General features: G+C 39.5%; 1 protein-coding gene across 1 annotated transcript in view; it reads right to left on the minus strand.

The window, feature by feature from the left end:
- The window catches only part of PYROXD1 (pyridine nucleotide-disulphide oxidoreductase domain 1), a 26,628-nt gene extending 5,207 nt beyond the window's left edge, over positions 1-21,421 (minus strand). The window contains exons 1-9 of the mRNA XM_026868117.1: positions 21,362-21,421; positions 12,992-13,072; positions 10,728-10,847; positions 9,186-9,314; positions 7,345-7,418; positions 6,273-6,433; positions 5,200-5,300; positions 3,781-3,910; positions 2,782-2,894 (exon numbers count right to left, since the gene is read on the minus strand). Of these exons, the coding sequence (XP_026723918.1) occupies positions 2,782-2,894; positions 3,781-3,910; positions 5,200-5,300; positions 6,273-6,433; positions 7,345-7,418; positions 9,186-9,314; positions 10,728-10,847; positions 12,992-13,066 (903 nt within the window). The 5' untranslated portion in view covers positions 13,067-13,072; positions 21,362-21,421. The remainder of the gene's footprint in view (positions 1-2,781; positions 2,895-3,780; positions 3,911-5,199; positions 5,301-6,272; positions 6,434-7,344; positions 7,419-9,185; positions 9,315-10,727; positions 10,848-12,991; positions 13,073-21,361) is intronic.
- Positions 21,422-21,427: the final 6 nt, after the last annotated feature.

The following is a 21,427-nucleotide window of genomic DNA, read 5'->3' on the forward strand; positions in this document are numbered from 1 at the left end:
TGACCTTCTTTCCAAGGCCGCACCCAGGGAGACGGAACGCACCGTAAACCATGATCTGTAAGCAAACATATAACCTCTGCCTGTTAATTGTAGTTTAACAGGTCCTTCCCATTGCCCAGTATTTAAGTTTTTGAACATAACTAACGGTTGCTGTGTGCCCATAGATTGTTCAGCATCACCCTTTATTGCTAAACTGTGAATCATCATTGGTGGTTCCTGATGTTCTCCTGTAAACCTCAAAAAATTCAAAACATAAAACTTTATTTAATCGTTCAGCTGGCATCATACCTGACATTCCCCTTTTTTGTTTTTGAAGCATTTGCTTCAGAGTTTGATGAGCTCGTTCGATGATTGCTTGTCCAGTGGGAGAGTGTGGAACTCCTGTGCAGTGTTTAATGCCCCATAAGATACACAGCGTTGGAAGCGTCCAGAAATACATGCTGGACCATTGTCTGTTTTGATCTTTCTTGGCACTCCAAGGACAGCAAAAGAACTATATAAGTGTTTTTCAACATGTTTAGCTGTCTCTCCAGCTTGAGCTGTAGCCCAAATAGTCATGGAGAAGGTATCAATAACAACGTGTACATATTTTAACCTACCAAATTCTGCTATGTGAGTAACATCCATTTGCCATAATTGCAAAGGTGATAGGCCCTGTGGGTTAACTCCTGTTCCCAGGCCAAACCCTATTTCTTGACAGGATGGGCAAGAGGCAACAATTCCCTTTGCATCCACAAGAGGAATTTTAAATTGTTTATGCAACATTTTTGCTGACATGCAAAAAATTGTGAGATTCTCTAGCTTGTGCAAACAAATTTGGAGAGGGCCCAGACCGGGCTGGAGCAACCAATTGATTGGCTAGTTTATTTCCATACCCTAATCCTTCTTTGGATTGGTGACTTCTGATATGAGTAATAAAGTAGACAAGGCTTCTCTGATCAAGAGTGTGAACTAGTTTTGCAACAGTTTCCCTTCTGTATCAGGCATAGACATTAGGGCTTGACAAGCTATTGACTGCAATAGTCGCAACACTTCATTAGAGAAACTGAATTGCGGATCTACTGTTGCAAAGGGTGCTGTACCTAACAACATTTGCGCTTGAACAAGATAAAGTGGATAGCCTTGTGGTTGTGGCTGAGCTTGCTCATTATTAGCTAATTTAGTCCATGCACTTTCAAACAACATTTTTTGAGATGGAGTTAATATAACTGCTGCTATTTGATCAATATCTTTTGGAATTAACAGTGATGATGAAAAAATATAATTAAGAATTTGTTTTGTTAATTGATGATGAAGACCATTTTGCATTACTGAAGCTCTAGCCTTTTCAAGCAATTTCCAATCTAAAGGATCTCATTCATTAGTACCACTAACACTATTAATAGAAACAGGAAACGCTTGTACGCTTTCAGGAATAAAAGACCCCTCCACTATAAGCGTGCACATGTGTAGGATTGCTCACATGTCCATTATCTCCCAACAAGTAATTAAACTTCATCCATGTTAAGCAGCCATCTCATTTGTTACTTTTTAATGGCAGACTCTTAAAAAAAGGTCAATAAATTCACTATTCTGCTTAATGAAAACATTTGAAGATATAAAATTGTATGAATAAACACTATGGGAACCCAGCAAGATCCTCTTCTGGATGCCATGTAGCAACAGAGAAAGAGGAGTAAACAATTTATGGCTATTCATTCTCCCATCTAATCTGACTCAATTAGGAAAAGACTGATAACCACAAGAGAAACATGTTGTTCAAACCTCACATTCTGAAGACTCCATCTTAAAGGAAAGAAAATAGATCCCCTGAAGAGTACCATAATGAAGGATTTTTCACAACTGTCTATATATCAAGTATTATTTCTCCATATTGCAATGCAATCCTGCCCCCTGCAGAATTTTTCCTAAATCATCAAACCTAGAAGCTCTCAAATAAGCAAAGACAATTAGCCTACAAAATCAGAATTTCCTAGCAATCTCTGCATTCTTTTCTCATCAACTTTAAGAACAGATCAGTGTTGCACTTTACAAGTGACCTTCAAATATCCTTTAACATATTTAAAACCCTGTGTATTTAAAAAAAAAAAAGCTAAAATGCTTATATTGAATAAAATTATTTAATGTGAGACTATGAAGAGTGGCAAGATGGTAAGATCCAAAGCATTAAGCATTATTTCTAGAACACGGTGTAAGTTTTTAAAATAGTATTACTGATACCTATGCAGGGAAGTAACAGAGCTTGCCAGATTTCAAATCACACTACATATGTTACAGGGACACCTAAGTCTTAGGACTTAATTTTGTATTTTTACCAAGGCCAGAAAATATGATTGCAAATATCTAATTCCTAACCTAACTTCATAACAGAAGCCTTGAAATATTTCATGGCTCAACATCAGATATAAGTTTTCGTAATTTTCTTTTGCTATATGCAGAGGATAGCATTTTACTTCCTAATCAAAAGAAGCCACAAAACACCAAATACCCTAGCATACTGGTTTTGCCTGGGATAGAGTTAATTTTCTTCATGGTAACTTGTATGGACTTGGATTTGTGGTGAAAAACACAGTAAGCCAAGACCACAAATGAAATTAATTTTTATCATGTAGGGTGTTACCAATACCAATATACTTGTGTTAGTTTGAAATGCTATACAGCATACAAAACCTTTAGCAATCAGTGTTTCATGTCAGAATAGAAGCATAAACCAGATGAAAAAGCTTTTCACCATACTTAAAAAAAATAATCTTCAACTTCCAAAGAAATCAGTATACTTACATTATTGCCATCTAGAAATGGTTGAACATTTGGCACAACTCCAGTTGCACTGACAATGAAATCACATCCATATATTTTTCCATTAGTTAATTCCACATATACAGGCCATAGCACTGAAAAAGGGGAAAATTTTGCCCTGAGAATGTAACCAACAGTTATTTTATTAATTATATCTTATAATAACATACAAAATAAAAAGAAAAAAATATTTCTGAGATATCTAACTGACTAGGTAGGAAAAAATAAAAATTAAAAAAGAAAAAAAAATCAGAGGTTACCTATAACATTTCTTACCTTTACTCAGGACTAGAAAAAAAAGATTTTGAAGTTTAGCTACAAGTCTACTATTAACTTTCTCTAGAATTTTCCTAAATCAAAGCCCTCATTTGTGGGGGGAAAATACTGTGTCCTGCCATTGCTTCAGACCTGTGGGATGTTCTCTGAAGTACATAATTGCCAAATATTCTTTATATATAAATTTACAAATGCACAGGAAATGCCTAAAAAGCAAAAAGAATGTCAGAGATACAACTTCCTACAATGTTATGCTGAAAGTAACTGGCTATTAAAATAGTATGTTAAATATTAAGTTCAGTGTAATTTATAGATAGAATTATTCATGAAACAAGTAATATTTTCTTCTACTTTCTTTGAAGGATTACTTCAGTTTTGACACTAAATGTTTTGGGGTTTTTTGCTTCTGTTTTAACTCCACTGTTAATGTATGGTTTTACTGGATTGTCACACAGAGGGAATATTCTGCATACAGGATTTAGGTGACTTTGTGGAAAAAGGGTCTAACCCATAACATTTTGTAATTTAATCGTAGCCCACAAATCATATTGTCAACTATTATAAATTGCTAGATCTGAATTTATAGAAATAAAGGATTTATTTTTGAAATCTGTAGTTGCTCTAAAACAGAAAAAAAAGAGATCAAACATGCTCCAGCACTGCTTTATCTTCAACAGGTTATTTCTAATCAGCACTGGCACTTACCTGTGTCTGGTTCTGCATGTTTCTCTTTCTTCGGAAACGCCAAAGAAGTCCGTTTCAGTTGTATAAATTCTTGCTGTAAGTGTATTTTCTTCACTTCACATAGTATTTCAATATGTACTTTATGAGAAAACTAAGATTGACAAAATTGTAAATGTAATTAGCAATAATAATATTTTTAATAGCAAGTATACCTTCACCTAAATCGACATTACTAAACCGGAAAAAGACCAATCATATATCCCCTCCTAAAGCATGACACGTTAGCTGAGTTCCCACACTTTTTCCTTTTTTGGCACTGATCTAACCATAGCAAATGGCAATTTACCTGCTTTTTCAGCAGGTCTCCGATGTTCCTTGAAATTTCATCACAAATTAGATTTTTCTAGCATGCCAGAAAACATGAAGTTCCCTTGAGTTTACAGTAAGAGAATTCAAGACTTACCAGAACATAAAAAAAGTGAACTCATCTTTTCTATCTTTCAGGATTTTAAACCCTTCATTTTTCCACCATGGATTAAATTCTGATAACAATAATAAATTTATGTTCTAAATGCTGTAAAAAAAATAGAAAATATAGCCTGTTCCATCTACCCGTGTTTCAACCACTTACTCCTATTCTGAGCTCTAGACAGAAGTTGGAAAATTAGCTGTTTCTCCAAAGTATTTTGTGGATTCAGACCTTGAACAGTTTTATTCTCCACTGCACAAACTTATTTCCACAGCATTCAACAACCAGAATACCACTCATTCATCTGCTGAACATCCTAAACATCCTTTAGTTGGTATTGTAAAGCCATTTCTTTAGAATCTATGTTCGATCACTTTTGAAAGATCTTTTTTTTTAAATGCATGTAACAGATGCAAACACCTAACAGCTAAGAAATTAATCAATAAAAACCTGATAAAAACCCTACGAAATAGGAGGATTTTTACTTTATTTCAAACATGAAACTCTTCACAATGGCCATGTCCACTACTGATTTTGCATTTCATTATCTGCTGTGACAGGAGACTGATGTTTCCTGTACCTCTGTACAAATCCTCCTGTCCTATTTTTCACATAAGAAAATGTATGTATGGCAGCTAAAATCAGGACAACAGAGGTACCACTGCTTCTAGTTAAAGCTAGGATTGACCCTGCTCCTACAGAAACATGCAAATCAACATTTATGTTTCAATCTGAAGGGCAAATTGCTAAAACTGTGCCAGTGGATCTGATTAGCCACCTTTTTCCTGAAGCAGAAAATTAATTTATTTGTGTTAACATATTTTCCTGTTTAATTCTGACAGAACAGGAGAATCATTTCAAGCACATTTTAGTTTTATTTTTCTAATAATCCCAAATGTGACATTTCATGCTCTTCCTTACCCACTTACAGCAATATATAAACAAATATGTAAGCAAGATTATGACCATACGTCTTTAGTTCCTTTAAGATGTAAGCCTTCATGCCAGTCAGGGCCTAAGGCACTGCCCAACTTGTCAGATGCTGCTATAAGGCCTTCTTTTTCCTCACTTCCTGAAGGAAAGAGATGAAGAATATCAGATTTAGCATGCATACTTCATTGCCCACAGAATTCAGAACAAGGATTCTCAATTAAGAGAAATAGGAACTGGTTGCAAAAAGGGAAGAAAAAACGCAAACCCCATTAATTTGCAGACAAATCAGACTCCAAGCCAGTATTCTGGATCCACTCTCAACTTCACAGCTTTCATTACTTCACTCATCTCCAAAACAACCATGCCGCTGTTAGGTGCCTGCATGGACCCTTAACAGCCAGACAGACCCCAACTGCACCAGGGTTCTGGAGACCCACTGCAGACTTAGTTGCTTAATATCACTGCTAATATTTAAACCTATGTCCATGTGCCCTACATTGCACAAAAGTGCAAATTCTAACATACCATGATACATACGAAGAATGTTTGGTGCCCTTTCGTGAATTTTAGGCTGACTCTTTTACAATTTATTCTTCCAACCCAAAGTCTACAACCATACTTTTTGTTATTATTCTGGTCATATATATGTTTGTATCAGGTTTGTTCATGCATTTCTAGTTAATTGTTGTTGTTAAGACTGAAGTTTCACTGCATATGTAGTAATGTTCTGTGAGGATTCATCTTATCCTCCAATGGCTTATTACAGGAGAGTTCCTTCTTACATAATGCTGACAACAGCAAAAATTAAAATATTAAAATATTATAAACATTAAAATATTATAGAAAATAGAAGAAGCTCTTCAGCAGATGGAATACAGGATGAAATGTAAACTTGGCATAAAGCCCTTTTTTATAGTTTGTAGGTAACTATTACATGCTGTCACGTGTCTACATAAATTCTGGATGGGTTTTTACATCACTTTTTAAAAGAAGGAAATACCATTGATGATAACAGTAAACCTTATTTATGGCCTCTTAAATTAACTGATCTTATGACTGTCTTTAATATTAAATATTGCTGCTGCAGTGTTAGGAGAGTAAAACACCATACCTTCCATTGTATACTTGGTTCTTTTACACTCAATTGGAGTTTCTCGTTTTTCAGTAGTTAGCTTTGGAATGAGAAATTCAGCTGCTCCTGCATCAAAAAAAGTGTTCCCAATGGCTTTGTCTTTGATAGCCCAGATTACTTCACAGCCTTCAATTTCATACCTGTAGACATTTAAACAAGGGATAAAGTGACAAACTATCTGAAAAGGATCTGGCTCTTAGCAACACAACTAGAAGCACGCCAGGTTTCATTCCAGAAGCTAGAAATAAGGGATCACAGACTTTTAAACCTATCAAATCCACTATGCTTCTAAATAACCTATTTAAAAAAAACCCAACAAGTCTCTTCCAAGCTAACAGGTCATATCAGCACAACCCTGACTGAATTGGATCACAGGGTGACGGAAGGCAGTTCAAATTTATTATAACAGTAACAGTTATTTCCTGCTCTCCACAATGAAAAAAAAGTGTGGTTTTGCCAGACTGCTCCCTGCTAAGAACAGGGATTTGGACCTTGTTTGTACTACCTGGAACACGAACAGGTAGAAACATGCAGAGGACAATTTTAGTGAAAGTGAAAAAGTGATTCCCTGCAACACAAACCAAGACCATATAATTACGTAATACAGGTAGTTCTGTAATCTAGCAGACTGCAGGATCACATGGTTCCATATCCTACCTGTGACAAAGGCCATGCCAGACACTTGAAAAGCTCCATCAATTTAAATTAGGCTGGGTGCAAGATAAGGTGCCTCTTTATTCCTGTTACATCTTCTGTCTCCAGATGTCAAATTTTAGAACTTAAATATTGCCCTTAATGGTCTTAACAGAAATCTGTTGGTGCCAAATCAGAAAAATGCTGTATATTAAGCTGCTTCTGAAGCTTACTGAATTTTGTAACAGTAAGCACCACTATACTGCAAAACAATTATTTTAATTGATTTTACGCTAAATGCTTTAAGAGCTACAATTTTATGACAACCTTCTCCCAAAGTCATGTACAGTAGATTTAACATTGCACTGTTAAAGATTTTATTTGCATATATATCTTTAAAATGTAGTCATTTACTTACACTAATTCAAGTGCAATCCCACCATTTCCTACCACTACTATTCTCTCAGCTTGAGCCAAATTCTTCTGAAAAGCCTGCATTAAGGAAACAAATCAATTACAACTGAGATTGTATATTCCTTCACACTGATCAATATCCTTGTCAATACTTTGCTTAGTTTTCTTATTTTCATTTTCTCAGACTAATGATAAACATTTGTTATGCTAAGATCTGTTATAGAAGCTAATGAAACCTGTAAAGTTTGATCACATTAAGGGATGAAGTTACTGATACAGCTTTGCAAGTCTCAAATTGAGACAGAAGCAGTTAAGTAATTATATTTAAGCCAATTTGACAGAGGCCTTAATAGAATCCAGGAGATTTTTCTCTATGCTAGAGATCATTAGCATTGTGATGGCTATTCATCCAGTTTTATCACAACTTGCATAACTTTCACAGTTATTTGCATACCATTAAAAAGGCAAAGCTACAGAAATTTACAAATTTAAAAACTCCTGATCAGAAATCAGGAATTTAAAAGATAATTTGTAGCAAATAAGGGAATCAATTTTATTTGTGAAAAAAACTTTCAGAAAGAAACAAGTCTCCAAATCACATCTTACAGTCCAGATAGTATTTTTTAGATCACAGTATACTTCTTTCAAACCAATCAAGAATCATGACTGTCAGACCAACTAACTATTGCAATTACATGAAAATCTGTCCGTCCATGCTTCCAGTTTACCTGAGTATTTGTGTCAGAGAACCTACACTGTAAAAGACCAGGAAAACTGCAGTCATTCAATCCCTTCAAAAAAGGATACTGAAGTTGTATCAGAGGGGATTAGTCAATGCAACCAATCACCATTAGAAAAAAAACAAACAAAAACCCAGAAACAAGTATTTTCAGCCTCATTCAAAGTTCAACATCAGTCTTGACAAATGATAGCCCTGTCTACTGTTTCCCACAGTGGCCAACAGTGGATGTATAGGGAAGACCATCAGAAGATGACAAAGCACATGCCAATACTATCCTGGAACACCCTCACAGGTTCCAGGCACCACTAGTGCCACTCAGCTGGCATCCTTCTTTTCATTTTAGACAAGATACATTTATCAAGGGCTGTCTTTGTGTGGTTTTCCTTCCCTCTTCTATCTTTTTTTTTCTTTTTTTTTTTTTTTAAACTCAGGTAAATTTTAATATCCAAAACAAACAACAATTTTGTATTTCACTGCAGTCTGATGGAAAAAAGTAATTCCTCCTTTATTCTCACTGTCAATCTCCATTTGATGAATTACAGTTCTTATGTTATGGAGAAGTAATGTTCACTTTCATCCTGCCTCCTCTAATTCTAAAGACCTAGAACAGTGAAACCTCACTTTCTACTTCCAAGATGCAGACTAAGTCAGTCCTCATGTGAAAACTTTTCTACATCTTTGACTATAACTGTTTTCTGTACAATGTGGAGCAGCTACAGTAGAACTTCATTGTAAGAAGTAGCCCTTCGTACCATGTACCAGATACACCTTCTCATGGAAGCTGGTACTCATGGAAGCTGGTACTTCCTGTTTATATTTTCAGATTGGTTTCTGCCTGTAGGGTAAAAGGCTCCCATTTATTCTAGATTATCATGTTAGAAATACTGTCTATGATCTATCTATAAACTTAATAAATTTAGTGACTAATAAATTTATTTAACAGTATTTTAAGACTATTTCTCTGCCTACTGAAAATGTTCCTATTTAAGGGTATATAGTAACAAACATCATCTTATGTTTCTCCGTTTTACTCTGCAATCTTTTTTAGTATTTTGCATCAGAAGCAGGAACATATTATACACCAGTAAGTCCAAAACATTTACCTGTGCACTGTCAGTATCCCGGATTCCTAAAACATATGGGTTTCCTTCAAAAATTAATTTTGGTTTTGCCCCAGCACACAGGCAAATTTTTTCATACATATATTCTTTTCCATCTTCAGTGAAAATTTTCTGTTAAAAATTTAGAGAAAAGAAAAAACAATTGTAGACATGAAAGAGAACATCAGCATTTTCTCCATACTGTCATAGTATTTTGCAGATATTAAAAGCCATAACCATGTTATTAAAGAGCAAGTCTTCATACTCTCATTGATTGTGTGTCATTCATTTCCATTACATTCACCATAGACTTACAAGCATAAGCATATCACATACGACTGAGGAAATGGAAAGTGTACATCGTGCAGCCAAAGAAAGATAAAATATAAAGATTACCACTTGGTGGCACTCTGTGCTCACTGTCTATGCTAAAGAACAGGTTGTCTATGTGACCAATGTCCCTTCTAACCTAGTAATAGATGTAGACCTATGCACTACTATGTATTAACGATTAAGAATCTCATTTAAAAATTTCAGCAATGGTAGACCTGTGTTAACTAGGCACAGGCTAGAATACAGTTTAGAAAGACAATAAATTCTGTTCTTTGCTAAATAAGAAGGGTAGGCACTAAACAAGCTACAAATTCTGCAACAAGCAATACTTAAATTTTATAATTTTATGACCTTGTTTGTTGTTTTCCAAACTAGAAGCTAAATAGTTTACAGTGGTTTTGCACAAAGAGAGTTTTTAAAGGTTTTTGGCAAAAGATTCTCCAAATCCATATACATGAAATATTTGTGTCCACAGAGACATACCTAAACTAAACCACCATTACAGTAATGATACAAAAATATCATTAGATTCAGAATATTAGCAGAATCTAGCTGGAATATCTCTGACTTAAAATGAGCAAAACCAGTTTTGGATCTGAATGTGACTTTCTGATAAATGCTGAAGTGAAAAATAACATGTTGAGCTGACACAGACACTAACAAAGATCTGTACATGCTGTACACTGTTCATACTTGCAACATATTTCCTGCTAAAAAGAAAAGGTGGAAATGCTGGTTCTTTCAGGAGGTTTGGGGTTTTTTTGTATCATAAAGTTGTTAATATTCTGATCTCTGTAGCAACAAGCAGTAATTCAGGAATCAGAGATCTCCAATCAAGGGCTACAGAAATTTTCAGACACTTATTTTAATATACAGTATTAGTTTCACTGACTGTTTTCCCTGCAATTTCAATCAGATATTCAATGCAGTATCTCTAAGGTGTCAAAAATTGATATCTAAAAGATATGGTTTCTTAATTACCAAGTAATTTTTTGCCAACAATTTTGTCCCCTCTATATATTCCTACTTGAACAGTGTGATAAGTAAAATTAAAGTTAGGAAGTATTTTCTTGTAATTTTGGTAACTTAACACTTTAGTAACCAGAATGCTCTTGAACAGAATTTCACACCCAAAACATTCACCTGTTTCTTAGATATTTTTTTTAATAAATAATTTGAAAAAATCACATAAAAGAGAAAACATTAGCTTACATGTTCATCACTTTTCAGTTGTTTTACTCCAGACTGTATAACTTTAATATTGGGATATCGTTTTTCTAATAGAGAACTTGGTTGCTCTTCTACATCAAAGTCCTCAAGTGTTTTGGAGACCTGTAGGGCAATGACAGGTATTTAGAAATACAAATCATTTATCCATCGCTTTTTCTAAAGCTTTTAACAAAATGTGTTATGTTTATTTTCCAGTAAAGAAGTCACAACATAAAGCCCATATTGTCTGACAACATGTTATCATGTTACTGCTAAATGTTCCTTTTTAAATACAGAATCTTTTCATGTCTATTCCATGTAAAGAGTCGAAGTAGTACACAGAACTTTAATTCTAAAGCTAGAGGTTAAGCAAAAATGGAGAACCCCAATGGCTGCTCTAATGTTTTATTCTATAGACTACATCATTAGAGTTAACACTGCTTTTTAACTTACCTGATGCAGCATAAAGACCCTGTTTTTCTGTTTGTTTTAACTTTGATAAAATACCTGATTGATGTTCTCTCTTGCCCTCTCCTTGGCATTTTTGGGAAAAAAAAAATTTGGTCAAGATAGCTTAAAGAATTATAGAAACACTTTTGAATAGAATAAATATTTTTATTCTATTTTAAAATAATAATCTGGTAACATTTTCTTCAAAAACAATGATTCAAAGACATCTTGTTGCAGGTAGTTGGTCCTTATTGTCAGCAAAAGGGCTTACTGTTGTTCAGCTTGTACGCAGGACATATAAGACAAGTGTCTAGGCAAAACAGATTCAAGATCACCTCTAAGCATTTACTCAGTTAGCATCTCATCCACAGTCACTATCTGGTATTTCAGAGACTGAGGCAGGGGAGGGCAGGAAAAAGGCAACTCAGAACTTGGAAAACACTCAAGGGTGTTATGCTGATTTTGGGTTTCTTCCAGAAGGGAACAGCTGCACAGCAATCTCCAGGCCTTCTACTTTATAGAACATTCAAAGAGTCTGGAACACAGTTAAGAACCAGAATCCACACCATGCTTGCAATTCAGAGAGAAATTAAGATGCTCATGACTAAAATTTAGATGCTGCTACCTTCAAATGGTGTTTAGCGATTCCCTTATTCTTCAAATACTGAAAATTCTGCTGATGTGAATTACAGACTTTACATCCTTGCGACATGTAAATGTCAGCACTCTCAAGCTCAGAAGATATTCTTTAGTTGGGTGTTACTCTACCAGTCTCACACAGAGCTCTTAGACTCCCAGCTATGTTCTGAGCATCCCATTAGCCTTGGACAAAAACCACAGTGCAAAAAGGAAGAGATGCTGATAGCGAATTACAACCACTAAATGCAAAGAACTGTTGTTCAAATCTATCTGTGCTTTGTTTTCCCCCTGTAGTGATTTAAATTAGGCATTCATACACCTGGAGGAATTATGTTATAACCGGGCTGATAAACTGCAGAGTGGTTTTTACATGTCATGAGATATGCCTCACTTGTTAGATACCATGTTTCAGAGAGTCATGAATATAAATGCCAGGTGGAAGCCCAGCTTTCAGTGTCTTAACTTTCCCTGAGACGTAAACCCTAACTTCTTACTGGCTGGCAGCTTTGTAGCCTGAGTTCTGTGCAATCCAGTCTTCAACTCTTTCCATGCTCTATGGTAGAGTTTAAAGTTCCCTCAGAGTGGGAAGAGCAGCACTTTCTAAGATCCAAGTACCTCTGTGAAACTAGCTTAATGAGCCTACGAGCCAGAAATCTGAACTCATGTATGGATTTCATTTTCTTTTTCAAATGAGTAGGAAAGAATCAATGAATCCAGCATGGAATCACCAGTTGCTGGAGATGCAGATAAAAGCTGAAAGCAATTCCACAGAAAGCTATCCCTTTTTTTGTTACTTGCCAGTTTCTCAAACACACTACTGTATATGAGAACCACTAGCAAGACTAAATTTCTTGAGCATTTTTTCCAAAGATACCACTTCAGTGCTTAAAATGGATCACCCATTAACAGAGCAGTGAAATAAAGCTTCAGTAACTTAGGAAACACTTCAACCATATAAGTACCCAGTTTTACTTCTTCTTGAATGTTGTGAATACATTCAACAATTACTAAAGATTATGAATCACTACAAACTATCTCATCAGTCCTATTAACACCACTACAGACACAATAATGTGAAAAAAAATTCAAAGGCATAAGCATTTTCAGGATGAGGTTCTAATCTGTACATGTACAAACTTCTGAAGAGGTCTTACCACAAGAAAAATTGTCTCTCTTACCTGTTTGAAATTGGTTATAGCTTTTATAACTGGAGAAGTTGTCACTAAAAAAATATCTTCTGATGGGAATTCCATGGCCAGCTTGTAAAGAAGCAGAAATCATGATGAGTGAATACAGCCAATAAAAGACAATAAAATTATTGGTGAAAAGGAGTATGTGTTACTGCATTACTTTAGTCTTGTAGAATTCTATTGGACAAACGCTATTTAAGATTATGGAAGCATAATGACTGAAATGAACAGAATTTGAAGACCCAAGATTTTCATTCATTCACACACAAATATATCTTCAAGAACTACAGCCATGGTATAAATGCCTCCTCAAAAGACTATTCTCACAGTATTCTGAAGGCCAGCTGTAGGAACAGACTATGTGATTTCTGGACACACCCAGTTACTGCATGTACATTTTTTTTATTGCATAGCAGTGACTAATTGTTCACAGATTTTGTTTTGACAGAAGACATGCTGATTCCTATTGGCTATTTTAAATGTTATTTAATAAACTAATAAGTGGATTGTCGTCTTCAGGGTGCTACTAAGCAATACAAGACTTTTACAGTCCCCATGCCAAAGTGAAGAGTTCCCATTTCAAATATACATTGCTCTGTCACAGAAAATAAATGAGTTCTTTCAAGTACAAACCACTTATCTCTGAAGCACAGTGTTCCACATCACCAGCATTCTACAGATGAACAGAATGGTCGTATAAGCCACCAAGAAGCGTATTTCATGTTGTGCATGACCATCTGAGCTATAAAGGGACTAACATGTATTCCTGTACCTCAGATAGGAGCAATCTAACATAGTAATCTGAAGGTGAGAGGGGTCAAACTTTGTTGCTGATTTAAAGGAGATTCACATGGTCATACCATTGGCAAATATAAATGAATTTAACAAGGCGATGTAAAACTTCATGTAATTCACACTTTATAGCATGAATCCCTAACGTGTTTCACACGTACTGTATAGCTGTGTGCTTTGTATTGACAGACAACAGCAAAAAGGTTGACATGTAACACACTGCTCTATCTAATAAGCCTCAGAAAAACTATAGAACTCTATGGAAAGCACATGATTATGTTCGGTATCTTTACTAATGACAGATAGTGGGATTGAGTGCACTCTCAGCAAGTTTACAGATAATACCAAACTGAGTGATGCAGTTAGAGGGAAGGGATGCCATCCAGAGGGACCCTGACAGGCTTGAGGAGTGGGCCCATGGTGAACCTCACACAAAGTGCACTTTGGGGCAATCAGTAGTCTCAGTACAGACTGGGGGATCAACGGATTGCAAGCAGCCCTGCAGAGGAGGACTTGGCGATACTGGTTGATGAAAAATCAGATAAGGGCTGTCAATGTGCACTTTCAGTCCAGATATCAAATTATGTCCTGGGCTACATAAAAAGAAGTGTGTGCAGCAGGCTGAGGTACACCACCTGGAGTACTGCATCCAGCTCTGAGGCCACCAGCACAAGACAGACATAGACCTGCTCAAGCAGGTCCAGAGGAGGCCACAAAAATGACGAGGGGGCTGAAGCACCTTTCCTGTGAGGACAGGCTGAGAGAGTTGGGGTTGTTCAGCCCGGAGAAGGCTCCAGGGAGACCTTATTGAGGCCTTTCAAAGGGGGCTTATAAGACAGAGAGAGACTTTTTACCAGTGTCTGTAGTGACAGGACAAGGGGTAAGAGTTTTAAACTGAAAGAGGGTAGATTTATATTAGTTATGACTGATGGTGTCAGTTGCTCCCATACATAAGAAGAATACACAAGAAAATCCCCTTGCAGTGTACAGGGTGATGACGAACCAGGCTCATCACAAGAACAGGAGGAGGCAGAGCTAGTGATAGTCACCTGATCCTTATCCCTGAGCGAGTTGTGAAAAGATTTCAGCTGCCATCCAGGTGAGCAACTCGTTACCTGCCTGCTGAGGTGCTGGGATAGCAGGGCCGTGGAATCAGAGGGTAGGGAGGCCAGGCAGCTGGGATCCCTGTCTAGGGAAGGGGTCATCGACAAAGCCATTAGAAAGAAGACACAAAATCTCAGTCTCTGGAGGCGACTCCCATCAAATATGAGGGAGAGGTATCTCTTCAAGGAAGATTTTGTATGTCATTCAAGTAAGTGGTGTGAGAGCCGAGCAACCAGGCCTGTGAAAAACTAAGACAAACAGCTTGGGAAAGCAAAAGTTGAGGCTGATTGAAGATTTGCCTCAAACACTCCCAAGACAAAACCATGAGTCACAGGGTGCTTTCTGTGGAGGCCGAAGCTGATAAGGCTGCCCGATGTATCTGGGGGAGAGAGCCCTGTGGAGACAGGACGGCTCTGCCCTGGGGCACCTGGGCAAATTTCAAGGGCCATGTGTCCGGTGAATGAACTTTGCTTCATTATCCACGAAATGCATATTAAAGTTGACACCCCTCAATATGCTAACGAGGGCTGTCATGATGATGCTAGTGACATCATCCCATGAAACACCTTACCCCTCCCCGTACATGGGATACGTAGGTCTGTGGGTTGACCTAGGGGACGGACCCAAGGAAAGTGGGTATAAATCAAAGGGGAGAAGAAAGGGCTCGCTCTCTGCCCCTCTTCCTGTCCCGTCCCCCCCCACCCCCGGCCGTCTGGAGAGAGCAGTGAAGCAAAGACGACGGATGCCAGCGAAGAAGATAGCTGCCTCCTGGAATCCTCACCGGCAGGAGCAGCGCAGGAACCCAGACCGGTGATCTGTACTCCCCCATTCCCTCTATCTCCCTCTTTTCCTTTTTTCTGTTAAGAAATGTAAAGCATATTATATTGCTTGCCACAGCTTGCTCTGTACTTAGCCAGTATATCATGTGTTCAATTAGTGCATTGTAGGTAGTTAATAAATGCTTGAACTTGGAGACTTGTTGTCCGCTCCAATTGGGGATTTGCGAATCTGAGTCACTTGTCCCCCTCGCTGGAGCGGGACGTGACAAGTGGACCACTATGGAAAGATGCATTCAATACCTGAGGGAGCTAGCTGTGCAGTAAGGTCAAGGGACCTGCACAAGAGATTCAGTTTTTAGGAGTAAACTGGCAAGATGGATGTTGTCAGATTCCAATGGAGGTGATTAATAAAATAACAGCTATGTCCCCACCAGCTAACAAAAAGGAAGTGCAAGCTTTCTTGGGTGATGTGGGTTTCTGGAGACTGCACATTCCAAATTACTCAGATTGTAAGCCCTCTCTATCAAGTGACCCAGAAAAAGAATGACTTTACATGGGGTCCGGAGCAATGACAAGATTTTGAACAAATTAAACAGGAAACAGTTCATGTAGTAGCCCTCAGGCCAGTTCGGACAGGACAAGATGTCAAAAATGTGCTCTACACTGCAGCTGGGAAGAATGGCCCTACCTGGAGTCTCTGGGTCAACCCCTGGGGTTTTGGAGTCAGGGATACAGAGGATCTGAGGCCTGCTATACTCCAACTGAAAAGGAGATATTGGCAGCATATGAAGGAGTCCGAGCTGCTTCAGAGGTGATGGGGACTGAAGCACAGCTCCTCCAGTGCTGAGCTGGATATTCAAAGGGAGTGTCCCCTCCACACATCATGCAACTGATGGCACGTGGAGTAAATGGGTCGCATTAATCACACAACGAGCTTGAACAGGGAGCCCCAGCCATCTGGGAATATTGGAAGTGATCACAAATTGACCAGAAGGCAAAGATTTTGGAATGGCACCAGAGAAAGAGGTGACGTGTACAGAAGAGGCCCCACCATATAATAAACTACTGGATAATGAGAAATGATGTGGCCTGTTTACTGATGGGTCCTGTTGTGTTGTGGGGAAACATCGAAGGTGGAAGGCAGCTGTGTGGAGCCCCACACAATAGGTCACTGAAGCTGCTGAAGAAGGTGGATTGAGTCAAGTTTGCAGAGTTAAAAGCTGTCTTGAAAGTTTGCCTTGGATATCACTGAGGGAGAAAAGTGGCCAGTGCTCTGTCTCTATACTGACTCATGGATGTTGGCAAATGCGCTGTGGGGGTGGTTACAGCAGTGGAAACAGAGCAACTGGCAGCGAGAGGCAAACACATCTGTGCTGCTGAATTAAGGCAAGATATTGCTGCTCAAGTAGAGAATCCAGCTGTTAACAACCAACAGGCAGATCAGGCTGCTAAGGTCAAAGTGGCTCAAGTAGATCTGGACTGGCAACATAAGGGTGAACAATTTATGGCTTTCTGGGCCCATGACTCCTCAGGCCATCAGGGAAGAGATGCAACAAGAGATGGGCTGGTGACCGAGATGTGGACTTAACCATGGATGTTATTACACAGGTAATCTATGAATGTGAGATGTTCTATGATCAAGCAAGACAAACGGGTAAAGCCCATTTGGTATGGAGGACAATGGTTAAAATATAAATATGGGGAGGCCTGGCAGATTGATTATAACATGCCCCCACAAACTTGGCATGGCAAACACTATGCACTTGCAATGGTGGAAGCAGACACTGGATGGGTGGAAACTTATGCCATGCCCCTTGCCACTGCCCAGAACACCATTTTAGGCCTGGAAAAGAAAGTCTCATGGTGGCATGGCATGCCTGAAAGGACTGAGTGAGATAATGGGACACATTTCCAAAACAACCTGATAGACACTTGAGTCAAAGAAAACGGTGTTGAGTGGATATATCACTTTCCTGTAAGGGACTGTGTCAGCCTTTTTGTTTCGGCATTGCTGTCACACCATTACACCCCTTCCACAGCTGCAGGGTGGTGTAAGATGGCAGCTGTCTGTTTCAGCACCATGCCATTTCATAGGCCAGGCCTCCACATCCCTTTGCTGGGAGGACAAAATCTGCCTAGAGCCAGAAAAGCTACATGTGCGTGCAGGGCCGGGGGACAAGGGGGACATGTGTAAGCTGAAGGTGTCAATGGCTGCCCCCCCACCTCCCAGGGACGACTGTGGACATCTGGGCATGGGCACATGGGGAAACTGGGGTGGCAAATATGCAAATGAGCTTTGTGGCAACAAGCAAAGTAGTGGTGGAGACTGTATAGAAGGGTTTGTGTGCTCCTTTCTGGTGAAGCTTCTCACTTGTGGTAGTTTTTCGCTTGCCTTTGCTATATCACTCTCCGAAGCTTTGGCCTGCTGAAGCTCTCACCTGCCAAACCTTCTCGCTTTTGCCTGCCGAAGCTTTCATCTGCCGAACTCCCTCACTTGCCGATGCCTTCGCCTGCTGGCTTTCTCCCCATTGCCTGCACTGGGACTGGACCAGCAGCATCCTTCCCCACCGCCTAGCAGATTTCCCCCCATCGCCTGTAACGGATTCTCCATCACCTGCGGATGCCCCCCCTGCCCTGAACCGGGACTGGACTGCCACTAGACACGTGGTGGCAGCATTCCCCATCGCCTGCAGGAGCCACCCCCATCGCCTGCACCCCAGCCGATCAACAGGATGCCGCTAGACTTGTAGTGGTGATAATTAGTATTGCTGCTTCTCCTTTTTATTTACTTGCTTAGGTATTCTGACTTTTCCTTTCTTCCTTCTGTCCTGTTGCTGTTACCGGTTTGTTTTGCAAAATAAAGCTTACAAGGTTGTACAGCATCTGACCCTGTTAGCACCTTAATCTCGCTCTTGGGATCATTTAAAAACCCTTCCCAAAATTGGATCGGGACAATTCCCTACCATGCACCAGCCTCTGGGAAAACTGAGTGATACAATGGGTTGCTAAAATCTACACTGAGCAATGGGTGGTGGAACTTTCAAACACTGGTACGTGCATTATTCAATACCAGAGGATCCACCAAGCAAGCTGGCCCTGCTCAGTCAAACCTCCTACATAAAGCCCCCACAGCACGTATTAAAAATATGCTAGGGAAGACAGTCTCCTGCCTTGGGAAAAGGTCAACCCACGTGTGGGATTACTTTTACCCAAGGACCTGGGTGTACTTGATGGGTAATGCAGAAGGATGGAGATTTTAACAATCTCTGATGTATGCCTCAAGGTTGTTTGATTTTAGGTGGAAATAGACAATGAATCGATCTGTCAAATAACCCTGTTATTGCAATTGGTGTCTCGCAACATCTTCCCGACACATCCAAAGCCTCCTGCTCCACAGACTGTGCCAACTCCACCTCATTCCTCCAGCCTTAAAGACTGTCACGACAGATGAACCCAAAGTTACGGACTAAACGAACTCAGTAAACATTTTGGAAGGATGGCCCATAGGCAAAGGGAATGATATCTGTGAGACCCAGGAGAGGGATTGTGATTCCTTAGAATGTATTTGGAAGCTGAGCATGATGCCAATGGTATGGAATAAGGGCGGAGACTGTCTTGGTTCCAGCCAGGATAGAGTTAGCTTTCCTTGGGCTGAGAGGGAGCACAGCTGGAAGGCCGGGCCGGGATCGGTCACTGGAGTATTCCGTAGCATGCAATGTCATGCTCAGTGTATAAAGGAGACATGTACTCTCTCAGTTCCATTTTCCGATGGGTGCAGCGGGATCTTTGGAGTGGTCGGGATCGCTGCTGGGGGCAGGCTGCATACCGGTCACCAGGCAGTGAGCAACTGCATTGTGTATTACCCATTTGGACTTATTGTTGTTTTGTTACTATTACTAATTTATTTTTTATTCAACCTATGAATATATTTTTTTTAATCTCTCCCCTATTTCACCAGGGATGGGGGGGCGGGAGTAAACAACTGGCTACGTGGTGATTGGCTACCATCTGAGTTCAAACCACAGGATACTTCTAGAACACACAGTGCCACTTTTAATGGACTTTGTGAATCAAAAAGTATGCTAGAAGACCACTACTATTCATGGCTAACTGTGCTTCCTGCAGTAGTAAAAGCTGAGAAAAAGAAGCAAGTATCCATCATCACATATCAATCTGATCTGTGTAAAAAAAAAAAAAAAAAGGATGAGGGAAAGGAAAGAGCCTAAGAAAAGAGGTGTGAATCACAGCAGTAAGTGGCACTCTTTATGAGCTTTGGAAGAAAACAAAGACTGAACTCTGAAAAAAGCAGAAAGCATTTTAAAGAAAACTATAAATTTTAGTCCCTTTTATAGCAAATTTAAAGGCTGTAGACATCCAATATATGTTGAAAATAACTGTACTGTGAAACAGGATCATAGCAATTAGATACCATTCTAAACCACTTCCAGGAAAAATTCTCTGGGAATATTATATATTGATCCAAATCTTGTTCTTGCAAGTATATAAGGATACTCAAGAGCCTTAATTATGCAAAGCTTAATCAACTTTTAAGGGATTACTCATATTAATATATCATTTAAGTGTCTGTACTACCAGAACCCACATATTGCATTAACCATGAATAAAAGGAAAAAACCCTCAAACAAATAAATAGTAGAAACAAACCAATTGATAAAGATAGAAAACAGTATCAATATTTTTCATAATTTAGTTTGCATGTGGTTTATACAATATGCCAGAAATTAAGTATCACTTCATCACCAGAGAATAGATGCATCTGAAACAGTCTTTATACTGCTTTGTAGTTTTGACAGATAAAATGTTCTTCACTGAACTACAACACCACTTTATTCCACATTATAGGTACAAAATTATCTCCAGTTACTGTTACTTTTAAAACACCAAAAACCAATAAACGAACGAATTTAGAGTTGGAGCCCATGAAAAGCTGAAGAGATTGGACGATCTCGACAGGTGTACAGCCCTAAATATGGATCCAATAAAAACAGAGCAGTATTTTTTTAAAAAAGCAGCCTTCACGTTAGCTGCGGTAAAATCCTTTATCGTTACGAGGAGTAACACATGCAGTGCTCCTTGAAGTTTCCGACATCCTGACTAGCATACAACATGCCAGCTTTCTCAAGTTACAAACGTTTAATCCTCTTGTCATATGCCCGTATCAGGCTATTTGTGTAATTAACGTATAAATGAGAATACTTATGCAAATAGGATGTAAGTCTAATGAACTGTTTCTACTGAAGTTCCGAAGTTGACCCTAAAAGCATTAATGCTTCTGAGCACACACAAAGACCCGAGTAGTCCCCACAGCCGTGGAGGCCGGTTAACCCCGCGCACCGCCGGCCGAGCTCAACCCGCTCCTGTACTTAGGCAGGGCCCATACGCCTTATCACCTGCATACGGGCCCTGACCCGCCCAAACGACAGCTAACATCGTGGGGCCGGAGAGCCTCCTCCAGCAACCCGAGGGTCAAGTCGGGGCCTCAGAGGCGGACAGAACACCCCCGCCCCTGCCGGGGCTGAGCGAGGTGGCCCTAGGCTGGCGTTCGGGGCCAGCATGGCGGCAGCGGCGGCCACTCCTCTCCCCCGCGCCGGCGGCCGACAGCACCTCACGCCCCGCGCGGGGTCTCCGCCGGCTGGGGGCCTGCGCATGCGCGAGCCCTTACCTTCTCGCCGCAGGTGACTCCCGCGATCCCGCCGCCCACCACCACGAACCGACTCCGCGCAACGCC

Source organism: Athene cunicularia (assembly GCF_003259725.1).
Source record: "Athene cunicularia isolate RWA chromosome 1 unlocalized genomic scaffold, athCun1 chr1_part2, whole genome shotgun sequence".
NCBI lineage: Eukaryota > Metazoa > Chordata > Aves > Strigiformes > Strigidae > Athene > Athene cunicularia.